The sequence below is a fragment of the Monopterus albus genome, unplaced genomic scaffold, assembly GCF_001952655.1.
Source record: "Monopterus albus unplaced genomic scaffold, M_albus_1.0 scaffold13.1, whole genome shotgun sequence".
Lineage (NCBI taxonomy): Eukaryota > Metazoa > Chordata > Actinopteri > Synbranchiformes > Synbranchidae > Monopterus > Monopterus albus.
Window position 1 is genome coordinate 966,370 of NW_018127893.1, and position 23,205 is coordinate 989,574.

General features: G+C 42.1%; 2 protein-coding genes across 5 annotated transcripts in view; both read right to left on the reverse strand.

The window, feature by feature from the left end:
- Positions 1-2: 2 nt before the first annotated feature.
- On the reverse strand, positions 3-11,030 carry peli2 (pellino E3 ubiquitin protein ligase family member 2; the record flags this gene model as incomplete). Its single annotated transcript, XM_020590954.1, has 6 exons — positions 10,723-11,030; positions 5,109-5,238; positions 2,255-2,356; positions 1,138-1,335; positions 743-931; positions 3-563 (listed from the first exon to the last, which is right to left on the reverse strand). Coding segments are annotated over exons 1-6 (1,257 nt in total), but the record flags the coding sequence as incomplete, so codon positions are not given.
- Positions 11,031-14,826: 3,796 nt separating this feature from the next.
- ktn1 (kinectin 1) overlaps positions 14,827-23,205 on the reverse strand; it is a 22,132-nt gene continuing 13,753 nt past the window's right edge. For 2 of the 4 annotated variants that reach the window (XM_020590851.1, XM_020590850.1), the window contains exons 20-36: positions 22,099-22,189; positions 21,869-21,978; positions 21,691-21,787; positions 21,497-21,537; positions 21,287-21,377; positions 20,432-20,518; positions 18,839-18,928; positions 18,486-18,572; positions 18,318-18,407; positions 18,142-18,234; positions 17,958-18,026; positions 17,766-17,849; positions 17,272-17,355; positions 16,371-16,454; positions 16,189-16,284; positions 15,971-16,081; positions 14,827-15,862 (exon numbers count right to left, since the gene is read on the reverse strand). In XM_020590851.1, coding sequence (XP_020446507.1) covers positions 15,833-15,862; positions 15,971-16,081; positions 16,189-16,284; positions 16,371-16,454; positions 17,272-17,355; positions 17,766-17,849; positions 17,958-18,026; positions 18,142-18,234; positions 18,318-18,407; positions 18,486-18,572; positions 18,839-18,928; positions 20,432-20,518; positions 21,287-21,377; positions 21,497-21,537; positions 21,691-21,787; positions 21,869-21,978; positions 22,099-22,189 — 1,435 coding nt within the window. In that variant the 3' untranslated portion in view covers positions 14,827-15,832. The remainder of the gene's footprint in view (positions 15,863-15,970; positions 16,082-16,188; positions 16,285-16,370; positions 16,455-17,271; positions 17,356-17,765; positions 17,850-17,957; positions 18,027-18,141; positions 18,235-18,317; positions 18,408-18,485; positions 18,573-18,838; positions 18,929-20,431; positions 20,519-21,286; positions 21,378-21,496; positions 21,538-21,690; positions 21,788-21,868; positions 21,979-22,098; positions 22,190-23,205) is intronic. The other 2 variants (XM_020590852.1, XM_020590853.1) reach the window with 2 other exon arrangements.

Below are 23,205 nucleotides of genomic sequence, written 5' to 3' on the forward strand. Positions count from 1 at the left end.
TGGAAGATTAGCTTGGAACAGCCCTGAGTGAGGCTGAGCTGGGTGGCACAGAAGGGGCAGGCAGCATGGAAGGCGTGGGTGCCATGGGGCAGAGGGATCTCCGCCCAGTACTTGACTGACTTCTCTGAGCAGACGTGTCCACATGGCACAAAGGCATGTGTGGGTGCACCTGTGTCCACATAGAAGGCCGGCTCGCAGCCTAGCCAGAGCGGCACATAGGGCCCCACCACCCGGCACATGGGACACTCTCGCTGGGTGTTAGGCCCCTGCTCTGAACGGTGGCCCCAGTTGTGGTAACCATGCACATGGCCACAAGCCAAGTAGACCCAAGGTTGCTTGTCCTCCAGAGAGGAGAGGGCACGGCTGCGTTGCATGCTGGGGAAGGCGAGGGTGTTGAGACCTACAGGGCACTGGGGCCGCGCTGCATTGATCTCCTGTCTGAGAGCCTCCAGGTGCTTTTGGGTGGGGGTGTGAAAAAGGCCTTCTGCTGTACGCCACAGTAAAGTGGCTCCACACAGGTCCACCAGGGAGCCGTCCTGCAGTATATTGCTCTCATTCTCCACCTGCAGTGGGTGATGTAGCAGAGTCATCTTTAGCTTAACTTTGCATGGATGCAATAGAACATTTACATCATGCACGTAGCCATAACAACCATGTTCTATTTGTAATGCAACAGTTACATCACAGTGACACTTCTGCTTGTGCCAGCATATGTACAGTATTTATGCATGAAGCTACTGACCAGTTTGCCTGGAGTCTGTGCTGAGCGGGTCTCCCTCAGAGTGTAAACATCCCCACAGACCGAGATCTCTCTCCACACTCCAGGCTTGGATTCTTCCGTGAACCCACCCTTGGGGTGCATTACAAGTACTCCATTTGTTGTCAGGCCATCCATGTGACCGTCAGGGTTTTTCCATTTTGCTGCTTTTTCCTATAAACAAGAGAGAGAGATAGACAATGATGCAAACGGGTGTGCTGTGTGGCATCCCACTTGTTGCACAACACTACTAATAATATGCATTTATTGCATTTGTTTATCTGGTTACAACTTAGAAAGTAGACACAAAACCCTTCTATACAAACAGTAGGATGAATTGTGGTACTTTAGCTCTACAGTAGTACACAACTAGTAATTACCCCAAGGAAAATGTTTTTGGAGGAGTCGAACCCTGCGGCGTAGATGCGAGCAGTGTAGGGTGGGTTGCGCTCACAAACAACTCGGCAGGCAAAGCGGGAGATGGTGCTCTGTGTGATGGGAGTCTCCTCTCCCTCCTGGCCTCCTGCTATTGTGTCAGTCACTACAAAGTCTATGGGACTCTCTGTGGAGCGCCCGATCTACAAAACAACACAGCAATGAATCAGGACTGTGCTATATTGTTTATATGGGTTCTTGTGATTGTGTTTCTTATCAATACAATGACATGGATGAAAAGGCATTTCCTTTTCAGTTCCAGCTGACATTTGAACTCTGAGCTGTTCTTCCTAGCAGCTCAGTCTTTTGCCAGTTTCAGATGGTCTGACATTTGAATGGTGGTGTACAATATCATGTTGCTCTGTGTGTGTGTGTGTGTGTGTGTTTAAAAAAATGCTGAGACATGGTACACTTTGGTGCACAGTGTTCTGACTGGCAGTGTATTGTTATATCAGCACAACAATGAATTTTTAAGCAGACCACAGAGTTCAGCACTAAAAAATGTCCAAACAATCCTCAAGCTGAACAAAAAGGTAATAATAAGCATTTTCCTCTTTAATTTCCTCATTTTTTCCATCTCATATTGTCCTGAAGTACTGCGCTCAGCTTGCTCCCCCCTCTCTGACACATCTTTGTTTCTATTTACTCAGTGTTGTTTAAAGACCCATGGACACAATACACAGCTGAATGTGAAGCATGTGTCTGTAGTGCTACCTTCCCTCTGGTCATCATCTCCTTGCTATACGCTCAGATTAATTCTGTAGGCAGACCTACTGACTGTACAGACAGGGAACATGCAATTTCTTCTAGAGGATGAGGTTCAAAAAAGGGACAAAACAACATGTGCATCTATATAAATGGCATAGCTGCTAATATTCTTTATTAGAAGAAGTCAACTGTCACTTAAATGACAGACTAAAACGCCAACTATCTTGATAATCCCTTCATTATCTGGTCATTTTTCAAGAAAAATATGAAGTTTTGATGTTTTCCTGTCATACGTATATATAACAGGTTATTTTAAAGCATCATTCACACAGTCAACAGTGTCATATGGTTTACCTGAAACATGTCTGTGTCTTTATCATGGCTGTACTCCACCACTACTGTCTGGTTCCTGGACAGTGTGTAGGAGATGCTGTGTTGGCCCTTACAGTTCACAGCCTGAAATATAACAAAAGAAAAACTTAATACATACAAGCTACATGTTGAGATACGTTCTTAAACACATACAGTATAAGCAGAGACACACCACTGTTTTGTGCCATGGTGAAGTCAAGAGTAGCCCTCTGATGTTAACACCAGATGTTAGACTACCAAATGTCTTATACAATCTTTGTATTGCTGGGGTTAAATCAAGGTTCAGGGAAAATCCAACCTGATTAATCAAAAAGGTGGAAAGTACTTGTTGGAAGATGGTGTTTAATTGTCATTGTCAGTATTTTTCATCTTATTTACAGCTACAAAAATTCCCAAGCATTTTATTAACATGACTTCTGTTTTTTACAGCACAAATAAAGCAAGACCTCTTGTGACTTATTGCATCATGTCTTCATCATTGTACCTAAAACTGAAGATCTGTGGGTCTGGAACAGAAACAGAGTGTAAATTCACACTCCTGTGACAGTGACCACAAACTGCCCACTGGCCTCAGTTATGTTTCTGTTCCAGAAACACACCACAAACTGCCCACTGGCCTCAGTTAACACACGCTCGCCTTAGTGATGAAAGGTTGGTAAAGCCAACTTCCATCAACACTTTACAGCATGCCACTATCGGCCCGCTCTAATCTGTGAATTCCATTTTCATGTGCAGCTGGGAAAGAGGAAGAGAGAAAGTGGGTCACACTCTGCTGCAATGTCAGACAACGACTGGGACGAACATCCTCACATGCAGTCTCGTTTCGACTGCGCTGCTACAAACAAATGGTGCTCAACCTGTTCACACACCCTCCATGAAAGATATTGTTTTATAAGCACCACATCATGCACTCAAAATGGCACACACACACACACACCCTGCCTATGTTGAAGGAGTAAAAATAAAAACAACCGCGGTCTAACCAACTCCCAAAGGAAGGCCAATGCAAACACGCACAAATGGGCTAATTGAGATCAAGTGGGGACATGAGAAAGCAGAGGCAGGATTTAAATAGGAGGCTGTCAGTGGCACCAGGGGAGCTCCTTATTATCTGTCATAAACACCAGAGTGTGCACAGACACGTGAGCTGCTTTGCTTCTCAGTCACAGGGCATTCTGGGTTCATCGGTATCAGACTGCTATACCGTGTGGGGGAAGAGGTAAGCTGGGGAACCGCTGTAGAAAAAAATATCAAACAGGGAGATGGTTTGGTCCACTTTACTCCTCACTCAAAAAGAAGGCGCTCCTCAAATCAAGCTCACCAGCCCACTTAAAGAATTGTTACTTTACACTGCCTGTATAGCCAGGAACGAAGGGTCAGCCTGCTGCGGCAACTTCCTCTTGACTTCACGCTCCTACTGCTAGGTAACAGAGTGGCAGAGGGGAACAAGGTCACAGCAGTTCCCATCTCTGACATAGCCTGTAACTGTGTAAATGACACGCTTTGCTCACTCCAGTCCAAACAAGTTTGAAGTTGAGGTGTATTATCCTGTTCTCAGATCCACAAAGGTAGGAAAACTCAGATGTCAGATAAATTTGCTCATCACCTCTTGACTACAGATGCACCGATAAATTGGCCGAGATCGGAAATGACCAGTTTTCAGATGATCGGCTATGACCGTTAACCGGCTGATCACTCAGAGATTTCTGATTCTGTGCTGATCAGATTTAGAGACATGACAGTTCATGTCGAGCACGCAGTGGCACAGACCAAAAGTGTAGCATGTTTATCGTCACACATGCACCTTGAGCAAGGGTCGTGCTCATGTCTGTACCGGGCGCATGTTCACTCGCATATTGGAAGCCCGTGGTGTACAAAAAGTGCACAGAGGAGGTGACAGAAACACCACGGAGAAGGAAAACTGTGTCCAAATCTCTGATAAATAGTACACAGTGAGGGAATTACTGGCTACACATGAAATTCATGTGTATGTACAGTGAATCCTACCGGTGGAAACTGGAATCGGCCAAGAAAATTGCAATCAGTGCATCTCTACTCTTGACTTAATTAAATACACATTTTAACATGAAATTTCCAGCGCCATGTGGCTTTAACTTTGTTTTAATCAGAACATGTCTGTATTATATTATGAATACTGTTTTATGATTTTATTTTCATATTGACAAACACACATTTGTGTCATTATGAGACACACAAATCATTTTTACAGATTTATTCATCTGAATTTCAGTTGTAGATCTGTATACATGCATTTGTGGCCTTCATGACAAGCACAAATCATTTTATACACATCTGTAATCTTATATTTGTAAACCACTGAAAATGTGTATTTGTGACCAGTTATTAGAGATCCATAGGTCCTCTGAATTGTTTGACAGTTTTGCTTGGGATCAGGAGGCAAGAATGCAGGAAGGCAGACGTGTTATACTGGACAGGGCAGTTTCTGCCAGGCACTCTGGTGCAGAGAAAAGTTATGAGGCCTGGCTAAGAACAGCTGTTCCTGTACGGGAAATGTTAACATTAAGGTCTGCCAACAATAATGTTAAGGGTTTTACTGCATGTCCCATACTACTGAAACCCAGGCTTCCCTTATGATTTGATTCCACTGCCTGTAATCTGCTGAGTTCATCAGTATGAATTAAAACCACACAAGTATACTGACAATTACTCATCACCCTCTGTCTCAGTTATTCATTTGCCTGCTTATATGTATTTCTGTCTAGAACATACAGTATATTAAGAAAGAAAAGCAGTCGATGATTCCCACTGAGTTTGTGCATTATGTTGCTCACTCATCCTCTGCTCTGTTCTGTACCTTACTGGCCTGGGGGGTGCTGAGGATGTGCACAGTGCTTGGCTTAACACCATTGGCTTTGGTCCTCCTGTACAGCGCAAATCTGCTTTTCCGTCTACCCCGATCTCCATTGGGCAGAGAGCCATTGTACCTGTCACAGAGGGGGGTGGGGTGGAGGGAAAGGACAGCAAATTCACATTTATTTATTTAAAAATGCTAACCATTTTTATAGCTGCATAAATATGCATCTAATAAGAGTTATGGGAAAAATTGCTATAATCTTAAAACAAGTAAGCGCCATGCGTTACACCACTGGCAATGTAAGGCACCGTATTAGCAATCTAAGCCATACCTTGGATAACGTCTCTTATTACATAATGCACTCTGCTGTGTGTGATTTCCGAGAGCTAGCTCTGTGTAAACTGCAGCTGTTCTTTTGCTCTGTGTCCCAGGCAGAAGCAGATTTTAAGATGCACGTCAGGTTTGCTATCACTCTGAGAATGCTCAGTCTGAGCGGAGAAGTGGTTCACATGACTGAAATAGATTAGCTGAATTTATACACTGACAGAGACAGCTCCAAAATCCCAAATACCAAATGTTTCAGCACAATCAGAAAAGTCTCTACGAGCCTTCAGTTTTCAGTTTTCAAGACCAAATTCTAGTTTTGTCCTTCAGTCTGCTGTGAGGCACCTATCCTAGCCTGCCCCTTGTGAATGAAGAAGCCCCTTCCGGTAAGACTGGTCCTCTCCCCATCCACCAGCTGGTTCCTACAGCTGGGACACCCCATGCTCGATTCCCATCCAACACACAGACCTTCTGTCGCACGCAGTAACCACAGTCAGCTAAACAGGCACTCTGCAAGATGGAAATATCTCTATTGAAAGCCTCAAGTTTGCATAGCACAGTTTGCATAGCACTGTATATCACTGGCGAATGTAGTCTACCAACCACAACATAATCTGACATTTCTCCTCTTTGTTGCAACACAAATGCAACAGTAGCAATAAGAGCTGAGCTTCCTTCTGCTTCTTCCTCCCTCCCACTCAAGCTTGTCCACCTGTCCCATGTCTCCACACGGCTGACCAGGCATGGAAACACATGGTCCCAGTCAGCACAGTGCACAAGGCTGGCCTGAAGGACAAGCCACCCACAGAGAGCTAGAGAGGCACTGGATGACAAAACTACAACTAATACACAGACAGCAGGAGGAGAACGACAAAATACTAGTGGAGAGCATTTCAAAGTGTTCCAGTTGTCCCCCGTAGTCTTCAGGTTTTACAATTAAATACTGAATATTGCTCAACAGTGGTTTTCTTTTAATGCTGATTTCAAAATAAATCCACTGATTTTTAGGGTGCAGAACAGAATTACATCAAAATATAATGGCAAATTTGCTCCCAACCTTATAAATATATAGAATGTATTGATTTGTCTAGTGATATATACTGTGTGGTCTCCATACACTAGCAACTTTGTATTTTTGTATCAGATAGCCTAACAGAACATATGTCAGTTTATCTGGTTGTTCTTTACATAATCAAACCAGTGCTAGAAAAGGGAAAAAAAGAGGAATAAAGTAGAAGTGTTCCGCAGCAAGTCTACATTGTTGCCATAGAAGGTTTAATTGTATCGTGATTGATCAAATCGCACCAAGTCATATCGTCTCATCCCTAGTGACAGGCACATTGATGATCTCTCATTAATAAACACAGTTTTTTTAGCTAATTTAACAGTGTGCTGACTCTATACTCCAATTTCAAAGAGACCGTCCTAGAAACTCCCACCTAAATAAAGAGCAGCCAGGCCTACATATTGGTCAAATTTAGTGGAGGAGGCCTATATGCCTGAATGTCTTACACACAGCACACAATTAGATTCTAAATTCTATCCACAGAATATAACCCTGACTCTCTGAGAAATGGCACACGCGCCTTCTATTATTCATCATTATATTGAGGAACAATATTTTGTCATCCGGAAACCACTACCATCGCATTAGCTAAGCTCTTTAAAGCTGAGCTCCAACTAACTCTGATTCCTTTTTGACCTGTGCCACTGCCAGACAGACAGATTTACCCTCCAGTACTCAGAAGTAGGTATATCACATATCCTCCAGGGCTCTGCTAAGGAGCCAACAGCACCTCCTACTTTATATTCTAACATGAAAGGCTAACTTGCATAGAATGAGGAGGAGGAGACATGCTGAGTTGTTATTATACCACTCATTAGAATGACAAAGAGACAGTGTGGGCTTAAAGGGTCATAGAAAATGGCACAGGGGTCAGATGATGCTGAAAACTAAAAGGCTATAACTAGGCCAATCTAAACTGTACACATGCATTGAAAGTACTGTACATCATCAATACATGGGAAGCAGCCAGATGGCAGAGTTAGTGGGGAGAGCATCAGTCCGCTGACTCAGACTCAGGTACCATCTGACTAATATGACCTTGCACGAGACACTGACACCACTCTAGCTCCACCTCCACTCAGGCCTTGTTGAGGACGGCAAAAGGCTAGCTCTTCTCCTTAGATGAATAAGAAGAGGCACACATCTCAACAATCAGTGCCAGTTTGTACCAAAGACATGCCCAAGTTGATTTGTACACTTCCTTGACTGTGTCTTCCAGTCTCCCAGTCACAATGGACAGAGGAAGCTAAGAAGAGGCAGAGGCTGGGTTCTGATCAATCCATCCTTTCATTTCCAGGATACCCACACAGCCGCTTCCCCCGCCCTCCAGTGCCCAGCACCAAGCCAATCCACCCAGGCAGAGATGGGGGGCAGCCATGCAAGTAATAAGAGCCACCACGGTCATGGCAACAAACTACTGAGGGGACTGCTGCTCAAACAAGCTTTGTTCCATGCTGTCAGCTATCTTGTCTACCATCAGTTTTATCAGTGGGATGTGATGTCATGGCAGTGATTATACACCCGTCACATCTGACTCAGATATGTGTCTTTATGTCTGGTTAGAGAACAAAACCATCAGTTACAAACTTGCCACATGCTCAGCCTGGGATAATAAGCAGTCAGCACTTTTTGTCCGCTATAATAAGCTGTATGAATGTGAGTGTATGGGTGCAGGGCAAGGGACAAAACCACACTCACCCATGCTGTGTGAAACCTTTATAATCATCTCACTTCCAGTTCTTCAAACTAATGCTATATACATGTAATTCCCACAGCAAGACACTAGGTTATAGTTAAAGTTATTACACTTCAATAACTTTTAAAGGGGTTTCAATCATTCATAGCACAGCGGGTGCTGTCTATCATCTGGAGACAGTTCAACAATATGTTTCTTTAGAAAAATTAATGGCTACAGTTTTTCCTGAACCAATCCAGCAATAAAAAAAAAACTGTACTGACATTAACAAAGAAAAAGTCACACCAGTGTTTAAATCAGTGGCAAGATGAGACATGTATACTGATGCTAATATAGCTGCCTTGTTGTTTTTAACTTCACCGGATTAAGGCTGGTATCAAGTGTCAGTGTGGTAGTTGTATGAAGGCCAAAATGACTGAAACCTTATTGAGAATAAAAAGTGTGTGTTTTCCCCATAAAAAAACTTTTATTTATGCAACAAAAGGAACTAAAGTGCTCATACATTAAATGTGGTCAAAACACATTCAAGAACTTTGCCTTAATAAAGCGGTTTTTAATCAGGAGCTCTTAGTGAAGAAAAGAAAACATAAACAAGATCCGACATGGCGTCTGATGCCAAATACTAGTACTTCAAAGTAGATCTGAAACAAATGATTGACTGACCTTTCAAAAGAGAATTAATTATCAACTATAATCAATAACCACTGATAATGTGAACAAAGTCATTTTTACCTCATAAACAGTCATTGGCTTCTCAGTTGTAAAGATTTCCTGTTTTCTGAGTTTTATATATCATTGTAAATGGAATATCTCTGTATTTTTTACTGTTGTTCTAACCTAAAGAACAATCTGAAGACATTCTGGCTTTTTAAAAAACCCTTTTAAGAAAATTTATACACCAGAAAATTCACTGTTACATGTTAGTTGCAGTCCTTGACAATTTTCAGTATTCTGAGCTTTTGTCTGATACAAAGGAAGTAGTGAGGCTTGATACCCAGCACTATATTACTGTATATTATATAATAATATTACATAAGTACAAGCACAAAGATTCTAAATGTATTGTAACATAAAATACTCAAATCTGTGACAAAATGTACTGTCAAGTTTACTGATATAACCAAATACATAGAAATAAAAATAAATAAATGATCCATAAGTGCTCACTGTTATCACTGCTACCTCACAGTAAAGGTACCTGGACTAAAAGCTGTACCATAGACCATTTTGGATCACTGATAAAGGTGGCAATATAACATTAGATACTGTGAAACAATAAAAAATTGTCCACAGAAACTTTGCCAAGCTCACTGTGGTAGACTTCCTTGTTTTATCTCAGGCTGTATCAGGCCATCGTAGGGAATATTTTGATAAGAGTTTGAATGCAATGAAGTACTAGGATTTTGCACATTTGATTTGTCGGAGTAGAGATGAACAGATAAATCATGTTTTGTGAACAGTTTCTTCATTTCTTTTTCCAGAAAAATGTATAATACTATTAGTGAGTATGAGTGTGTGTGGTTGTGTGTCTCTTAGTGTCAGCCCTGTGACAGACCGGTGACCTGTCCAGGGTGAACCCTGCCTATCAACCAATGTCAGCTGGGATTGGCTGCAGATCCCCCTGCGAACTTTTTCAGGAATAAGCAGTATAGATAATGGATGGATGGATGTATAATGCTATTACAACATATCACATATCACAATAACAAATGTATATGTTGCTGAAGAGGATTTTATCCCTATACTTGATGCTGGTCTCTGCAAAAGCCTGGTCTCCTACCTGACCATGTGACCAGCAGACATTAGATGTAAAGAAATCACCTTTTTTGTTGGGATAAGCAAGGTGTATGATTTCAGACCATTCAAGGCAATAATCATCTGTAAGTCAGATCTGGTCTCTTAGAAATAATACAAGCCATGACGTGACAGTGTATGACTACAGGAGTTGTCTGCTGTGTAGATTTCAAGTTATGCGCTTTACAGATAGTACAAAAAAGGAAGAACCCTGGGGCTGGGGGAGGGGTACCATCACCACTTCCGAATTCCTGAACCCCACGAATCTAACTTTAAGGTTGGAAGGAGCGCTCTGGTGAGAACTGCCCAGTATGAGACTCCTTTCACCAGAGTTACTAAAGTTGTCCCTAACGTCTCTATTTCATGGGCATCGCTATGTTCAGGTGTAACGAGCCTATTTTTCATCCTCGGTTATCAGGGAATGAAACATCGCCACCAATTCGCCAAAATGTTCACATATCTCATTGCGCACGTCTGACTTTGTGGAGCGCGTGAATTCCTCAACTGGGCTTGACGTGTATTTTTTTAAATGTATGTCTTAAAAGTCTATCTTTACCTTACATTAAAAATAGTTACTGAGAATTCACACTTTATTTTAGTCGCGTAACTGTTAGCTAAGTTTGCTATGTGAGCTCCCTCTTGAGATACGTCCTATCTACTCGCTTTCACGTTCATTTAGGAGTGTCTGTAAAGGAGAATTATCCCAAAATAAGTATCACAGCGGCCCATCTTACCCCAGAACCACCAGCTCCCCGTACTTCACTGGGTCTTTGGACGGGGCGCAGTGCTCCTCTTGGCTTGACGAAAACATGAGGCTTCACCGTGTAACGTTAGCTATACAGTAATAATAGAGGTTCGAAGATCACCAGGAGTAACCTTCCAAAATAAAAACCACGATACGCTTTCGTTTCAGGTCATATATCCAGCGTCTAAGTGTTCTAATAAATCCAGGTCTCTATAAATAAATTGGTCTCAAACTTCTTTACAGTGACATTACAAAGCGTAACTTCCTTGGCGGTTGAATCCGCTCTGAAGCAGATACAAAAACAGCGAGGAGCAGGGCCGGAGTGTACCATTCGCTTGTTCTTTACTTTCTGCAGGGGGGGGGAGTCATTACCAACTCTGTGTTTAATTTGTGCGTCTGACCGAACTGTGTTTTATATAGCTATTTAAAGTTACACACTAAACCTGCTGAAAATATTTTGCACTTAATGTATTCTTGACTAAACACAGTTATCGAAATGACGACACAACTGTTTTATTCGACCACCTCACATGGTCTATGGATTTCACCTTATGTTATGTAAACAACGGGTACAATCTGGGAATTCTTAAAGGGATCATACTTTTCCTGATATGTTGCCAAACTTTTTAGTTTCCTATATCCAAGGAGAACAGACGTTTGCGTCCTTGTTCGTGCTCCTTATATTATATAAACATAACAAGATTCACTTTTCTTTCAGAAAAATGTCTTAGGAATCATACTGTTATTAAGTTACACAGGCCTAAGTGATCCTACAGAAGGCGGGACAGTAATAGAGGGAAACACATGGTGAAAATAATCATCATGGTACATTTCCTAACTGAGATAATATGCAGAGAGGGAAAGGATGGCAAAATCAGATTAGCCTATTTTGCTGTGCCCTCTTGGGCCCTTTCAAGGGTTTTGTTTGCTTATGACTTTAGTGCAGTCAGTTAATGCCTGTGATTGCTTATGCAAACCAGTGACATCACTGTTTATTTGCATTTCGACTCTAACACAACGTTCACACCTTATGTGAGGATGTCAAAAAAGTTTTAACCTCCACTGTCATTCTTTTTATTATGTCACATGTCTGATTGGTCTCAAACCTTTCTGATGAATGTGTCCTCTCTCTGTTTTTGTTTGGCAGTCTCATCAACACTTTACTTCCTCTCTCTGTTTTAACAAGTCTGCATGGCTGGTGGTGTACTCACAGCTTCAGGCCACCTTGGTGGTCATGTTGCCTCTGCAGTTATGGCCTTCTGTTTGAACTGGGGTTCAGTTTCAAAGTGCAGTAACACTTAATACAAAGCAAAAAGTAGTAGAGGGTCACTAGAGTTCACGAAGGTGCTTGCCTGCCCACATTTACATGCTACAGCTCAAACACTGCCCTACAAAAAGACACTACACTGATGTATATTCCTATTTTTTAAGCAATACAACTTTGATTAATCCATTACATTTGTTGGGTCTGTTCATAGCTGCACATACTTGTCCATTAATAGTACAGAGGAGTGAACTCCACGTTCTTCAGCAGTTGTGCTGGTCCTCGTTCCTTTAACTCCAGGCCTAGGGGCTGGCCTTAGAGCTGTGGATATAATGCATATTTACTGCTCTTTTGTGTCACTGTCTCTTTGCTTTCATCCACTGGGCATTGTCTGTGTAAAAGAGCACTACAGTCTTTTCGATGTCTGCCTGACTCACCCTCCCGCACGCACTCACACACAAACTGTAAAGTTGTGGGGGTGGGGATCAAAGGCTCTCTAGCACATACCACACTGATGGAGAGCAGATGCAGGGAGTGGGCTGCTTTGCTGAAGTTGCGCTGGCGTAGTGCGAGTGCAGATCTATGTTTAGGAGGAGGAGTCAAATGTTGCCAGGCAAGAAGCGTGCAGAGTAAATGCCGACTGCAGCAAGCTGAATTGCGCAACTGAGATTAACAGTGTGAGCAATGACACAGGAAAGACAAAACACCTATTTCCTCAGTGCATTTTCTGTGGAAGTCAAGAGACTGCCCATTAAATATCAGGTAAAGTGTAACCTCATGCATATTTATATCTAGTTTCTTCCACCATTTTAAATCTGTAGTTATCAGTTTTTTTCACAAACTAAGAAAACTTAAATGGGATAAAAGTGAGAGAAGTGTAGAAACATTTCTCATCATGTCAGTTTTAGAGATCATCATACAGTGAAATGAATAGCAAAGAGTGTTCATTTTAATCAGAGGAATCACATTTAAGCAATGACTGTAAATTCTGAATCAGCCACTTTACAGGGAGCTTTATGTACATATGGTCTGAACAGCCTCTAGCAGCAGGCTGTGAAAGGCACATTCTGTGATCCAGTTAATGACAAATATGTCAGAGACACAGCGTCACCTGATTCATCACAAAGTTTCCATAAAGGTACACCAAGAGCCAGATCTCCAATCAGCTGACTCCAGCATGACGGTGTGGGAAAAAGCCAGGAATGTGCTGATCCCACATTTGGCTCATGCCCCTGACCTGATCCCCCAGTCATCACAACAGTTCTGTTGTTTTAAAATCCATTTAACAGGCAAAACAGCTTTCTGTGCAGATACCTAAAGTCAAGTCAGGTCCACTCACAAAGAATCTGTACGACTGAACTAACAGTTTTTAAATCCAGATTAAAAACGTATCTTCTTAAACAAGCTTTCGAGCTTTAATTTCTTTTATTTGCCGTTGAACGGCATTGTGCACATTTTATATTTTATGATTATTGGGTTATGGTTTAGTAGTGCTCTGTCGGTTTTAGTATTGTTTTTAGTGTATAGTTATCCTTATTTTGTGCAGCACTTTGAGCTCCCCAAGTTGTAAAGTGCTATATAAATGATGTTTATTATTATTTATCTTTTCAGTAAAATGTAAAGCTGGAAGTGGTGAAATCTAAAAAAAAAAAAAAAGAAAATCAAATCAAATTTATTTATATAGCACTTTAAAACAACATCCAGCTGACCAAAGTACTTTACATGGCAAAATAAAATCACAATAAATGACTATAATAACGTAAATAAAATCAGTGCAAATAAAAATAAAACAGCACAATAACACAGACACACAACATATGTTCAATAAATTAAAAGGAGTTCAAAAGAATGCATCAGGCCCTACTGTGTATTATTAGCCAAGCCAAATAGGTTTTAAGCAAGAATTTAAAAGTACTGAGGTCAGTAGCTGACCTAACATTAAAAGGTAGGCTATTCCATAATTTAGGGGCTGCAACAGTAAAAGCACGGTCACCCCAGCGTTTATATCTGACCCTAGGAACCTCTAAAAGAAACTGGCTTGAAGATCTGAGGGACCTTGTAGGTTTGTGCCAGTGCACTAGTTCAGGGAGGTAAAATGGTGCCAAACCATTAAGAGCCTTAAAAACAAAAATCAATAACTTAAAATCAATTCTAAAACGGACTGGAAGCCAGTACCGGGGTTATATGGTAGAATTTCCTAGTACTTGTCAAAAGACGAGCAGCACCATTTGGAGACGAGTGAGGGAGGACTGGTTAACACCATAGTATAGAGCATTGCAATAATCAAGTCTAGAAGTCACACTATTAAGTCCTTACATTTGTCCCTAATGTACGTTAAGAGTTTATATTTCATACTTTCTCCACTCATTGTCATGTGACAAGCGAATGTTTTCCAACATTACAGCTATGGTAAGAGAAGTCCTGGGTAAGTTTTAGATTTCAGCCACCTGTTGCATTGCCTTTTTCATATCCTCATTACTGATGGGAAATATTTTGAAAAACCTCATACAGGATTTGAGGAAAGTCTCTCCTGTTCTGAGGAATTATACAATGTTGACATCAGGGGAAACTGTTTACGTCCATACAAAATACTTAAACCTAAACACCACCACTGCATGACAAACATGTTTGTGTACAGGGAAGTCAGATGAATATTTTGCCAAGCAGAATATACCATCCATAAATGCTACATGAACAGGAGCTTTTTGGTTTTCCTGTTCACATTCAGAGTTGTCAATCTGAAATTTTAACTAAGGTTGTGTGCTGCCCTACAGTGGCAGGGAGAAAGAAGTGTAGTGGGAGAAAAAGAAGCAACACAGGGGCACCAGGCAAGTTTATCAAGCATCCCTTTATTAATGTCACCCGTTACAAAAAGACCAAAATCTTCAGGGTTAATGAACTTAGCAACAATATAGCAAGTGTTGATTACAAATGATATGGGACACTTATTCCTAGAGTAGTTGCAGTAGGATTAAAAACCTCTACACTCCTGACCTGGCCTTCTCCTTCCACAGCCAGGGTCACAGACTCCCTTATCTCTGGAGCTGCAGTACAGACGTGACTACAATTTGTCCATGCATCTCCATAGTTACAGTCACGTAGTGACCCTTCTGATATACTGAGACCCTTTCTGATCTCCTTTCTCCATTCCAATACTGAGTCAAGATATGCATGGAGCTATGATGAATTTGTGAATGCATGATGATACACAGGTCGTTATAGTTTTCTGGTCAGCAGGCAAACAGATCAACATACTGTAGTGCATTTCAGCAGGTCCTAACTGGTACACTTAAACAATACAGATCTTTAAGTTAAAAAAAACAAAGGACTGAAAACCCCAAGTTTGTTAAGTCAAGTTGGAAATTGTATCACTGCCCTTGAGACAAATAAAACTACTGCAGTATTCAAAAAAGAATTTCATTGAAAATATTGGTGTTTTAAACAGAGGAATGGTTGCCACACAGTTTGAATTATTATTCTGGAAGTCATTTTTAAGATTAGAATAAAAATCAACTAGCGATTCTGCTGAAGATGAGGAATGTGCAGGGAGTGGGGTAGTGTGTGTTTTGGTACAGTTTCTGGAGTGTTTGGAATTAACAGTAACCTCTGTGTGTGCTCCCTTGTGGCCAACAATGATTCTGAGAGTGGGTTACAAGCGCCTCTAAGAGTCAGTTGGAGGCTGCCTACAGTATAGGTGAGGTGACACAGGCTGAGAGGGAGGAGGTGGCTGGGAGTGACAGAATGGTGTAATGGTGGTAGCAATGAGACCAAAAGGTCAAAGGTGGTTTCGGTAGTGCAGTCAAGGTGCCTGCGCAGGGGTTCTATCCTCCTCTCACTATACTTTGGCCAGATCTTTATCAGTCTCCTGGAGGAAATCAAATGTACATTGTTCAGACTTAAGTAAAAATACAGGACTTTGATGCTATAATGCTGTTTTATAGGGTGGCTACAACAGCGTAGTAACAGGCCTTACCCCTTCCTGCTCCTTGGCGAGTTGCCGGCTGACGGCTTGTAGCAGCTGCTGCAGTTCTGTGACAGTTTGGTTCAGTCCTGCAGTTATTTTCTCCTTTCTGTCAATCTCCTCCTGTCAGAGAGGATTCAAAGCTCAGCGAAACCATGTGATCACAATACAAAAAAAAAACATATACTACCAAGTGTTCCAACAACAACCCAACAGCCCCAGACTCTTACCCCCTGTGACGACAGACTGCCAAACTCTATCAGGTCATCGGCGTTGTCCGTCACTTTTGAGAGCTCCCCCTGAATCAGATCAAGAGACTGCTGGGCCTGTGTGAAGGACCAGGAGTTTACACTCGTTAAAGTGGCCTGAACCCACATCAGTAATGTAACAACACATAAATGATCAATCTTACCTTATATAAATCACCAGCCACCTTTTGCCTCTCATTTTCTTCTGCATCCAGCTTGGACAAAGTCACAGTGAGCTGGGTTTTAAGCTGGAACCAAAACAGACATTCAGCACATTCTATAGCATATGACAAATTCCCATTAACACCCAGGAGTCCTGTTTATAATTCAGCAATGCATACCATAGTATCAAAGAATATTCAGTCAAAGCCTCATTCCATCATTGCCTACATTAAATGTATTCAATAGCTTGTCATCAAAACAAAAACAGCACTATGTCAAGGGGATGCCTTGATATGTTTAGATGCCTATCACCACTGCAGTTATTATTCCTACTTATACATGATTACAAGATAAACCAATATGATTGGTATGTTTTCTTGCTCATATTCTCATTGGAATTATTCAGGAGGCTACATTTTCCATAGTACTATTGTTGGTCAAGAACATCTGATCATCATCTTCACAGACGATGACAAGACAAAGACACAAAAACAGACAAGGTTTGTATGAAACTCAAGAGGGGAAAAAAAGTGTCCACTTCAGGCTGTGGAGTAAAGAGGAACCCATGTTGACTAGTAGGTCATTTGTCAGAAGCATGAAAAAGGCAGTAAGATAGAGTACTAGAGTACTTGTGCAGAGAAAGAAGAGTTAGTCTGAAGTGTGAAGGTGCTGTCATCATTCACAACCTTTGACTCTGCTACTTGACGAGATCACATTCCTGGCTCCTAAAATCAAAGATAATAATCTTGAAGTTAAGGGCAGAGAGAGCATGTTCCCTGAGGTTATGGATGATGACCAACAACATGGAGACTGCTGTCCTGTGGTAGTCAGTGTAGAGGACTGCTGAGTGCAACAGGGGACAGGTTTGAAAGGAGCTCTAGGTAGAGGGTGAGCAACGCTTACCAAATTTAGCTCCTCATTCTGCCTGATAGCCTCTGTATATGAGCCATCAAGTCTGGTCTGCAATTCAGTCAACAGATCTTTGAGCTGAAATTAAGTTTGAGATGATGTGTTTAACTGGAGGCTGTGGGAGTCAGTTCAGGACAGCACACAGTCTTTACAGTGAGATGAGCAGAACAGACCGTTAGGCAAAGTCAAACTGAATGGTCTCACTATTCAACATAACCATTTAGTATTTTAAAAAAAAGCCCAGGGTTCCTGGTGCATGACTGTATTTTACCAATGGCAGTTAGTTATTAAGCTAGTCTGGTAAGTGTCTGTGTTGTGTGAATTTAATGTGCCCCAAATAAACAGCATACAGAATGTCACAAAAACACACCATGAGCATGAAATCCACACACGACAAAGCTCATCTTTTTAGCCACAGAAGGATGATTGCCATGACATGAATGAGGACCACAAGCAAGACTGGGTGAAGGAGTCCAGTTTCTGCTCACCTCTCTGACCTCCATCACATAGATGGCACTCTCACGCTCCGCCCTCTCCAACTCAGACTCCAAGTGCTGCTTTTCTCTTCTCAGCTACAGAGCAAGAAGAGATCCAGAAATGCACATGAATCAGAATCTGTTAAGTACAATAAGTCTTAAATGTTACTGTTAGCTTAAGATGTGTTTTTCAAGAGAACTGACATTTTCCAACTCGGCTCCATCAGTTAGTCTCTCAATCTCCTGCTCCAGAGATGTGACTTTCTGGCTCATCTAATTGAAAAGATGAAGAAGAATAATGCAATGAAGAAGCCTGTGTTGCAACTATACCACCTCTGATTTGGTGTTCAGTCTGGGAGTTTGTTTCCAGCTAAAACTGAATACATACCTCTCCGAGCTCTCCCTGTGAGACCTCCAGCTTCACTCTCCAGAGAGACTCCTCCTGCTCCACACTGCTCTGGAGGCGCTGCAGGATGCCCTCCTGTGGACGCAGCAGGAGTGACAGCTCAGTTCTGCATATTTTCTGTACTACTGTGTAAACATAACACAAAATCCTCCTCTTACCGTCTCTGCCAAAACCTTCTTGTACGTTTCACAGTCTTTCTGTAGAATCCTTTGGGTTTCCTCAGCCTCTTTCAGCTTCTCAGCTAGTCCCTAGTACGAGAATAGCATCTGTTGATACTCTGAGTTTTAAAAGGAATCGTGTTCAAGTTTACATTTCTATATTTTTACCTCAGAGTCCTGTGGCGCAGGGGTCGACTGGGCAGCTGTGTTTTCAGCTAACGCCCTCTCAAATATGTGGAGCCACTCCTGATGGTTCTAAGAGGAGATGAAGAGTAAAGAGAAACATCATGACACAGGAGGAGTGTGATGGAGTAAGAAGCACAGGGCTATGCAGACATTTTGGGGGCCAGGTGCCCAAACAAACAAACAAAAAAAAGACACCCCTATCACCAACAAATACTTATTTTAAAAAGGTTTCCTGCATTACCTGCAGTAGTTATTAAGTCAGAGGGTGAAAGGGCACCTGGAGTCTGTGTATGTGCCTGAAGAAAGGTATTCAAACGATCCAGTATTACCCATACCTGTTCAGTGGGCAGAGGTACATGGGGCAGAAGTCTGTGCAGAACATCTCGACACTCAGCCTGAGATGCTGCCAGTGCTGCCTGGTGCTCCTACAAAGTGAGTGGAAAAAGGACAGAAAAGTGATGTAAAGACTGAGCACTGGCTGTTCAAATAATTCAGTCACTTCGAAGATATGGTCCAGTGGTCATATCTGGGCAGATAGGACCACAACCCCTCCTCCTCCCTCATTCTAATCTCCATTATCCTGCTTTAAGCCAGTCACCATCAATTCATCCATCAGGTTCAATGTCTTTTAGCATCACCAATAATAACTTTAGGTCACTAGCACAAACATCCACATCCAATAAACATCAGCATCTTCCAACAGGCCACAGCTGCAACAAGAGCCAATAACCTCAGATGCTACAGTCCTCCTGAAACCACAAATACATCAGTCTGCTTTTCATGAAATTCTACAAAGAACTCTTGACTAAATAAGGGTAGGATTCAGTCCTCCTACAATAGACCAGCATCAAGTACTGTCACTCTGAGGCCTGAACGGAGAACATATGCTAAACACCAGCCAGCTGGCATTCTAACCACTGTTCACAGTCACACAAGGCAGCTCTGAGACAAGTGTGCAAGTGTGGAGATAATACAACCAGCATGCACTGACAGTACACAACAACTGTCAAGGAACTCCTTGGCTCAGCTCTGAGGTCCTTTCCACTGTACTCAGATGGCAGATGAGCAGCTGCTGTAGTGATAGTTCAGCATGTAGGGAGGAGGCCACTAAAAATACACAGACACACACACACACACACACACCTCAACTGTGACTACAACAGCTAGCTGGTAGCCCCCTAGGTCTACACAGTGTGACCTGCAACTGCATGCAATACACTGTAGATTTTGCTTTACATTTAGTCACAATTGTTCTTCCTGGTGGAGAACAAACACGTTTCAGGTGTGAATGCAGAGCATTGAGAAACAACAGGACAGTTTTTCATCTCTGATTAAAGCTTTGAATGGTCACACTTCCCTTTAAAAAAAGAGAATACTGCATTAAATTAAAGGGAATTTATTGATTTTCATCGGCAAACTGGTGATATTCAAAGTGTGGATGTCAAGAATCTGAATGGGGGGAAAAACATGCTAGAAATGAGTCACAGGACAGAAAGACAGGAAGCTGTGCAATGATTACCATGAAACTTGATCTAATGACATCTAGTGAAATAATTTCTAGGTCACTGCACACTCATTTCCAAGCATCAGCCTGAGCTTTTGGCAAGGACAAATCTTTCATATTTCAGAGCTTAAAGCAAAAATAGATCCACTAGAGACAATATTATTTGTCAAGTTAGTAAAAGTCTGCAATTCCCAAGGGGATTAGCTTAGTTCAAAAGCTCAGCACACAGCCAGTTGAAAACCTAAGGCCAAACAACACAGGGGAGAGGCGAGAGTGAGGTAAATGAGTATGCAGTTTTGTTATGGATGATGGCGGTAAAGAAATCTCACTGGGTCAATTATGGCATAAAAAAAAAAAACAGCATTTTGGGAGGGGGGAATCAGATTGGAACTAGAGTGAAGCAGACTGAGATGGGGTGTCGAACCTTGACAGCCTTGCTGAGTTTCCCTTGAAGCATGGACTCGGTGGCTGACAGAGCTTCCATTGCGCTCCAGTTTTTCTCCCGAAGCTCCTGTTTTGGTCCATTCCAGAGAGATACTACTTTCAGTTCAGCCTCAGAGAAAATGCATTCAGTGACCCTCAAATACAGACTGGTAGAGTAACAGAACTCATTTTACAATGACCACACTCTGCTTTTCACCCATGCTCCAACAGCTAAAAATAAGCATGTGCAAATCACCCCAGGAGTCCCTGTCTAGCGCCTCGTGGGTAAAAATGCAAGATATGTATAGTAGCATTGTTCTGTAAGTGCTTTCAATTCCAATTAAGGTGCCAGTGTCTAGCGATATATCAGATACAAAAATGAAAAAAGGTCTAGATACTGTATATATTGTCAAAGTCAAAAATGCCTCTTAGAAAAAATAAAAGGTAGGCAAGTTTCTAATGCTCTGAATCACCCACAAGAACAGACAAGCTTGCTGAAACAGTCACGGGCAACAGTGAGCATAACAAAAGTAGGCTGGATACCTTGTTATGCAACACTCAGTTTTAGCAATCCAAATCAAAACAGACATCTGCACTGACGTGTATGATTATGTTGCGAACACAACCTTGGCTAAAGAAAGCTTGATACAACAACAAAATGTTTTAAAAAAGAATAAAAACAAAACAAAACAAGGCTTAGTTGCAGTGGACAACAGGGAATATGGATGTATGCAGTATGCAGCTCCAGTGTGAGGGAAGTGTTTTGGGGTACCACACAAAGGGGAGTGATGTCTCACAGGGCTAGACCAGAGCAGCAGGTATTACATAGCTCAGGTCATCACTCTAGGAAACCTACGTTGTTCTTCTTCCTATGAAGTTCCAGGGAGTCCCTCAGCTCAGCCAGCTCAACCTGCAGATCTGAGACCTGCTTCTCCTTCTCTGACAACCTGACAGATAATGACAACCACTCATTATGAATGTTTATGTTGTTAAGGATCCTTTAAAATTAAATTTTGTGTGGAAAAAAAAAGCTATTTGTTATGGTAGGGCAGGCGACATTACTCACGCTGTAAGCAGCTCTGGCCTTGGCACTGCTGTCTGGAGTTGCTATTAATGGAGAACAAAAACAAGGATGCAATATGATTTTAATCTCTTATGACTCTTATTAATAATTCAACCACCAACTTTGTCTTAGTCCAGAGTGCCATTTCCAACATCCTAATTTGTTCATATTGCACTCTTTTTGAGATCGTGCCTCACCTGTTGGTGTACCTGCTCCATCTTCTCACCCAGCTCCTTAGTCCTTGCCTCCAGCTCAGCCTGTAGCATCTGAATCTCCTGGTCCTTTGCTGCCAGCCTGTGGGTCAGATGCTCATCATTAGCCTGAGTGTAAGGGCTGTGCTGGAGGAGTGCACAGTGATCTACTGGGTTAACTCACTGAGCCTGGAGTTCTGGGAGCTGGGTAACAGAACTGGTCAACTCTGGTGTCTCCTTCTGTCTCAGCTGCTCCACATCTGCCTGCAGGGCAGCCAACTGCTGCTCCAGAGCCTATTAAACAAAAAGTTCTTCAGACAAACTATGCCAACACAACATGAAGAACATGAGGGACACCATGGTTTTCTGAAATGTGCAAACCCAGTATTGTGCTGATCAAAATTAGGTTCACACCTCAACTGTCTTCTGTCTTGCAGAGCTGCTGTCTTGTGCTGCATGTAGACTTTCTTCCATTGATTTTAGATTCACATCCTTCTCTTGGACCCTACAGAGTGCAGTGACAAAGGTTCATTACACAGAACTGTTCAAAGAATCTGCTACTGTTTATAATATCCACTACAAGAAGACATTTAACAATACACAGCCTCTGGTGCCCGTGGAAACCTGATGCCAAAAGATTTAGACACGTGGGTGTGTCTGTCTAGGCAGTGTCATGGAGTGTCAAGAGGACCTAGCTTTGACAGTCTTAGAGTAGTACAAGTAGTGACCTTTGGCTTCATAATACGCAAGTATGACTTGCCCCAGTTACTTTTCTTCTCAGCTAGTTGGCAAAGCTGCTGCCACTGACTGAAAAGAGTTAGGGAAGCTAAAGGTAGATGTTTTTAATCCCTCTGTGTCTTTGGCTATGTTCACATTACATGCTGAAATGACCAGAGTCTGATTTTCTTTTTTTTGACTGAAGTGTCATCTAACTAAATCAGATTTTTCTCATATTAGGTCATGGCCACTTGCTTAGTGTGGTCCTACACCACGTTCACACTGCAGGATGAAGTGACTCAAATCTGATCTTTTTTGCCCAAATGCGACCCATATCCGATTTCCTGACAGTGTGAACAGCACAAATCCGATTTTTTCGAATCCGACCCAGGCCACTTTCATATGTGGTCCTAAATTGGATACGTATCCGATGTTTTGCAATGCGACTTCAGTCTGAACGGCCAGGTCGCATTTCATGCGATTTTTATGTAATTGAAATGCGACAGACGTCACAATTCTGCGCTGGAGGAGGCAGGTAATAAAAAAAAGTGGCAGACAACGGTGATTCAGGTGGTGATAACGTTTCCCTTCTCACTCAGAAAGTATTAATGAATTCTGTGTCCGTGAAGCCCCTCACAGAAGCCCACCAGTCCTGGCTCCGACTCCGCACCCACACATTCCTCTGTACAGAGGTAGCAGCCACTGCTCCACAAAAGGCCATAAGCAATATTTGTGCTCTCCTTCTTCTTGATATTCTTATTATTATTATTGTCTTTATTTCGATTGCAAATTGTCAGGTACATC